Below are 6,000 nucleotides of genomic sequence, written 5' to 3'. Positions count from 1 at the left end.
ACTTTTGGCTCCTTGAGCTCTAATGTTAGCAGCTATTTGTAATTTGCAGAGTCCTCATGTAGCACAACAGTTTAAATATAAAATTACTAATAAAAATGTAAAAATTGGTATATAGTGGAATATATGGAAGATAATGATGGTAAGTAGTATTGTAGGGTTGTAAGATATTCATACCCGCAGCGTGTAGAAAATGTCAAGGCTCACTTCCAGCTGTACTAGTCATGCAAAGGCCCAACCCTCATAAGCAACAAAGCACTTCCCACAGCTGTGTTCAGGTTTTTTATATATCTCTATATGCTGTTACCATGCCTTCACATTTTAGTTTGGTTTTGCCCTTATGCACTCCAGTACTCTGAAGCTGAGATTTTTTTTGGGGGTGCTTCTGTGGATGAGTGATAGTTAACAATGAAAGTGTTAATGTGGTCTTTGGCACCGCTGTCTCAATAGTAAAGCAAAGTCCTGCTCCATTTTTCCTTTAGTAGAAAAAAAAAAAAAAAATCCCGTCTGTGGTGCATTCTATTAGCACTGAAGAGTAGAATAGGTCTGCACAGCCCAATGATAGGAAAACATTAAGTGTCTCTACAGTTGTCTTTCCAATCAGTTGCACAGAATGTTGGTCCACTTCTTCAGTTAGTGTAGTCTTAAGAGCTTTGGTTACAGCATTAATGTTTTGGTAAAAACAAAACAAAACCAAACCAACAAAAAACCCCCAAACAACAAACCACAAAACAACCACCAACAAAACAAAGCAGATGCTTTCCTTCTTCACTTCAGGTAGATTTTTCATTGTCCTCTCCTGTCTTCTGAACCCGTGAATACTTTTTGCATGAAGATTTGAAGCAACTGGGAGGCCAAGATATCGGCCAGGAAAAGCTGCAAGGAACTGAGCCTTGCACGTTCTTCTCGAAGAAATAAAATATTGGGTACCACCATGCTCGAGAGAGAAAGTTTGTCTGCGATGACACCTTTAAAGTCTGTATTAGCACAAGTAGGTAAGGAGGAAAAGGAAACAGACAGTCAGTTGAAAGCATTATAACTGATTATGACAACTACAAAACTGCAGTATTTTCATACATTTCTGCAAAAACACAGTGAATTTAGCCTAGAAAGAGTACTGAGTGTATAGATCATAATCCAAAAGTACTCTGCCAACTGAGCATTTTTAATTCAAAGGGATGCATTGGTGCGGTACTAAGTTTAAGGAGACCAAGCTCTCCGTTCTCTTTGAACACGAGCCCTTTCAGGCACATCGTGTTTCCATTCACGACTAATAGCTGAAAAATGGTTTAAAACAGCTTGAGAGCTATGTTTCTGCTTGAAAATATACTTGAAACTGTAGCAGACACCTTCTGAACAATCTAATTCTAGTGTCAGAAGAACTGTCACTAAATTTTAGGATGGTCTGGTTAATTTGGGTTTGTCAGGAATTACTGAAGTACTGTTTATTGGTAAGCTCAACTACAGCAATAAAACCCTGAAGTAAAAGAAACAAAACAACCACCCAACAAATAAATCAACCAACCCACTCCACATTAAGCAAAAATATGGAATTTTAAAAAAATAAAGGAAAAAATTTTGAACTAACTTAATAGGCACAGATTTTAAAAAAATAAATCTAAACCCATTAAATACTTCAACCACAGTGAAGTGAAACTCCTGACCCGATTTGTTTCAACTTCAACATGGAATGTCTTTTCATTTCAAAATTAAGAACTACTTTTGAGGAGTATTAACATATGCAGGTTATCCATCGATTGTAAAGGTATTTGTCACTCACCTTTTCATTAGCCATCGAGTGGTACCACCAGAAAAGCCGTGTGGTGATATAGTAAGCAATGATGACATCCACGGTATAGTGTTCATGAGCAACAAGGATACAAATTATGCCAGCAGCGCTCATTAGCCAACAGATTAAGTGATACCACCAGAAATGACGTGGTGAATCTGTGAAATGAGGAGGTGATGGGAGAAAAAACACACAACACAGAAAAGAAGCCATATACATTATTGCAGCAACCACAAAGGGAAGAAGAACAGTTAAAAAAAAAAAAAAAACATAGACATTATGGCTCCTAAGGTTTAACACAACTAGTTTATACCACACTGGTACAAGAGCACTGTTTTAGTACAGGAAACAAGAGTAAAGAATTATGCAAACTTACTGAGTTCTTAACTCTGTGAAATGAATCCAAGATGGGCTTGCAATCAGCACCATTATAATTTTCTGGTCAAATTAAGTTTTGCAGCTAAATCACTTTTAGGGTACGGAGTGCAGGGGAAGAGACCGAATTCAGGTAAGATACACACTTCAGGTAAGATATTCACTCAGGTGTACTGCATCTCTGCTCTTTTTGCAGTCAATGCTCAACTTATACCCCAGTGAAATGTCTAGAATGGATATAATCTAAGTAGAGGTTCCAGGAAAAGACACCCCTGTTTTAATTTCTAGGTTTTTAACTACCTTGCATGAAGCCTCTGTTCTGTGAAACAGAAGACACTGTACAGGAAAGTACAGTATGTGAATTCATACCCTTTCATTAAAGATTAACAGATAGGAGTGAAGCTATTCTTCAGAGTGCATTTAAGCACTTCAGTGGAAAAGTTCTCCTGCCCTTCTTTCCCCATTGAAAAATGCCCTGGGTGTCACAGTGACCATTCATAACTTCTGACAAGCTAATGGGATTCATTTCACTCGCAGTGGGAGGTTTTGGCACCCCTTGCCTTGTGGGGCAATGGTCAGCCTTTACTTTCACACAATACCAGCAGAAAAGTCACTGATCTCAACAAGCCTCCTCAGCAGTTGTTTGAAAGGCCTGTGCAAAATAGTTACTGGAGGAGGACTTAAATTTTAGTGCAAGTGTCAAAACAGCAAATTATCTTAACTTTCTCCAAAACACTTGATCCTGATTTGTCTGCATTTAACTAAAAGAAAAAGGAAGAGAGCCAAGTCATCAAGAAGCTGATGCAAACTGTCCCAAGTAAAACAGGGATACTGAGGTATAAGACTATTCTGGGCACACCAGAAAAAAAATAAAAATATCTAGAGTGCAGGAGAGTAAGTGAAGAAGTAGGAAAGGATGAAAGGAAAAGTAGAGCAAAAAGTCCACTAAGCCAGAAAGAACAAAAACTTCAGAATGCATCTTGTACTGAAGACATCTACAGAGCAGGAAAGAATACCATAACCAATGCCTAATTCACAGCAATCATATGGCTTAAGCCCTTGCTCAGACAACATTTTGCTGATAATATGGGAGGCAGAAAAAGGAAGTACATGCATTTCTCATTTATAGAGCACAAGTCCACCAAGATAAGTGCCCAACCATTAGGCAGCAAGGGGCTTATTACATAAATTTGTACATTTTCTCCAGCTCCTAATGACTGAAGTACAGGAGCTATACTAGCCCCCAAATACTGGGTTATCTGCATCTTTCCTGGTACTAAAGATTCTAAAGTGTATGTGACCAACATTAGGCTGCAGGAACATACCCAAAACAAGGCAAACAAGTCTGCTATTAAGCTATTTTCCTAATACCTTTCCGGTAATTTCAGTTAGTTACAAATGCCATTCCCCCAGAAATGTTCACTGCATAAGAAGGACCTAGGCCTAAGAATCAACAGGCTACCATCATCATCTTAAACTACTGTTGGAAGAATGCCTTGCATCCACAGAATTGAAGTATGTCATATTAAAGCAGTGTTTTTAAATTGTGGGGTTTTGTTTAAGAAAGAATGTAGTACTGTAACACTTTCCTCCGTCAACAGTTTAAGTCATTCAACTAATGCTGGCTAGTCTTATTTTTGTTTCAGGGAGAATTCCCATGAGCCAACCTAGTGTCTGCATAGCTTGGAATACAACAGTAGGAGAGAAGATTCAATTCCAAACATTTGAACTGGAAAGGGAACTCCTCAACTCCCCACTATGCATTCATAAGCAGCCAAGTTCCCAGGGTGGAAGCATTGCTCACCATGTTTTGGACAGAAACTGTGGAGAATTGAGCACCGAATTCTCAATCAATGCTGTGTGTGCAGGACAGATTCCCCCCCTACCCCTCCATGCCCCACAGCAATGCAAAGCAAAGGGGGAAACAATGACTCCACCCTGTGTCTTGTGTGCTTACCAAATTCTTACCAACTAAGAGCAATAGGTAGGAGGCTCTAACAGAAAACAGAGCTAATCTGCATAATTAACTATAGTCTACCCAAAATCTGGATAAGCTTTCAACAAATAATGAAAAGCTAGCTTGCTTCACTTAACCTGTAAACACTTTTATACAGAGACAGAAGTGACATGTCTAGTCATATTATACTCTTAAAGCCCACACCACTTCCACTACACCCATATTCCATTTTTGCTCAGTCATGATTTTTATTTCAAACTGGTACAGGTACAACTTGCATACCCCTAACTAGTAACTTTGAAGTGCAACAGTTTTACATGCACTTCTGTCTTGTATTTTCTCAATACAAGGGATTTGGATAAAGAAAAGGGCATAGAAACACCATCACTTACACTCTTTGATGAACAGATAGATCAGCGTTAACACCACAGTGTGACCACTAAAAAGGAAGTCTCCACACAGGATGTGTGATCCAGTTATGGAGAGACCACCACCAGAAATTAGACGCAGGATCCTCTGAACCTTGGCTTGAGAATCTCCATTCAACTGCAACACCAGAAAAAAGGTATGAGAATTTAACCCACCATGACTTGAGTAAACTTCTTGCCCAAACATATGTAGATTCAGGGAGATGAGGAGAATAAGACCCAAGATAACTTCATTTTCTTTGTCTTTCATACGTTCTTCAGCATAAGCATGCATATAAGAAGCTGACAGGTGCTAAAGATCAGCTTGTTAACACTAGCATTCTCTCTCTACTTTTCTGGGCTGTTTTAAAATATGCCTTATATGAGAATGAAATGCAAAATACAGTGGAAGAGTAAACACTGAAGATTGGTAAGGTCAGGTAAGTCATAACAGCTATTTACAGAGTACACAAAACTCCTTCATCAAAACTAGTTCCCATACAGTACCAACCTTGCATGCTGCTTCTGACAGTCTGTTGAGAGCTAAGTAATGCATCTATGCAACAAAAACCTCAAACCTGCTTAGTTTTAGATTAGGTTATAAGCTCTGCCAGGACTTCAATTTAGAGTTGTGGGCTTGGGGTTTTTTTGTTTGTTTGTTTTGGGTTTTTGTTGTTTGGTTTTTATTTTTCTTTTTAATAGCTTTTGATTTCTCATAAATAATAGGCACTTAGTTTCATCTGTTTAAAGATTAACCCTAGAAAAACCCCAACCAAGATGAAGGGATAATTGACTTTTCCATAATCAGAGAAATATTCACATTGGACAAAAAGGGAAATTCAGAGAAACTATGGAGTTTTTCTTACGAGTTCCAAGTAATTAATCCTTTCAGTGCTAGAAAGACACATTTCCAGAGACGTTTGAGTTTCCCTGTGCTTACCTCTTCTCACTCCTTGATCAGTCTACTACACAATTTCCCAAACAAAACAATTGAGTCTTTACCATATGGTAGGCAAGTAAAGTTCTCTCTAAAGTTCTCTCAATACTGATACTTAAGTAGTTCAAACACTATATTCCTAAGTTGTCCCAGTATGAAAGAATAAGACTGCATAGACCTGATGCTGTACTTCAAGACCAATAAGATATTCCTTCCCGTGAAGTGACAAACTTACCCCCAAGAAAACTGACATTTTTTGGTCTCAAAACACTTATTTCAGCAGCAGACAACCAAACTGTTTCTTACTCTCTACAATGCACTGTTCTTGCAGTGCAGTCAAGATGGTACAGTTTGTTCCATAACAGTTATATGACAACTTCCTTAGTAACATAAAATGGCAGTAACAAAATTCCTTTGTGTTACTACTTAACTACACTTTTTTTTTAATGTTCATGTAGAAATACTAGGATGTACATGTTTCTGTATCAGCTCATTTAAATAGCTGACTTGTTTTAGTCACATTTATATACATTTTGTG

The 6,000-nt window shown here is 38.1% G+C and overlaps 1 protein-coding gene across 2 annotated transcripts in view; it reads right to left on the bottom strand.

The window, feature by feature from the left end:
- Positions 1 to 493: 493 nt before the first annotated feature.
- Positions 494 to 6,000, bottom strand: part of SGMS2 (sphingomyelin synthase 2) — a 29,201-nt gene continuing 23,694 nt past the window's right edge. For both annotated transcript variants that reach the window (XM_054161660.1, XM_054161656.1), the window contains exons 4-6: positions 4,511 to 4,664; positions 1,778 to 1,944; positions 494 to 974 (exon numbers count right to left, since the gene is read on the bottom strand). In XM_054161660.1, coding sequence (XP_054017635.1) covers positions 771 to 974; positions 1,778 to 1,944; positions 4,511 to 4,664 — 525 coding nt within the window. In that variant the 3' untranslated portion in view covers positions 494 to 770. The remainder of the gene's footprint in view (positions 975 to 1,777; positions 1,945 to 4,510; positions 4,665 to 6,000) is intronic.

This window comes from Dryobates pubescens, chromosome 1 (genome assembly GCF_014839835.1).
Source record: "Dryobates pubescens isolate bDryPub1 chromosome 1, bDryPub1.pri, whole genome shotgun sequence".
In the NCBI taxonomy this organism is placed as follows: Eukaryota; Metazoa; Chordata; class Aves; order Piciformes; family Picidae; genus Dryobates; species Dryobates pubescens.
This window is presented reverse-complemented; position numbering and strand designations above follow the sequence as displayed.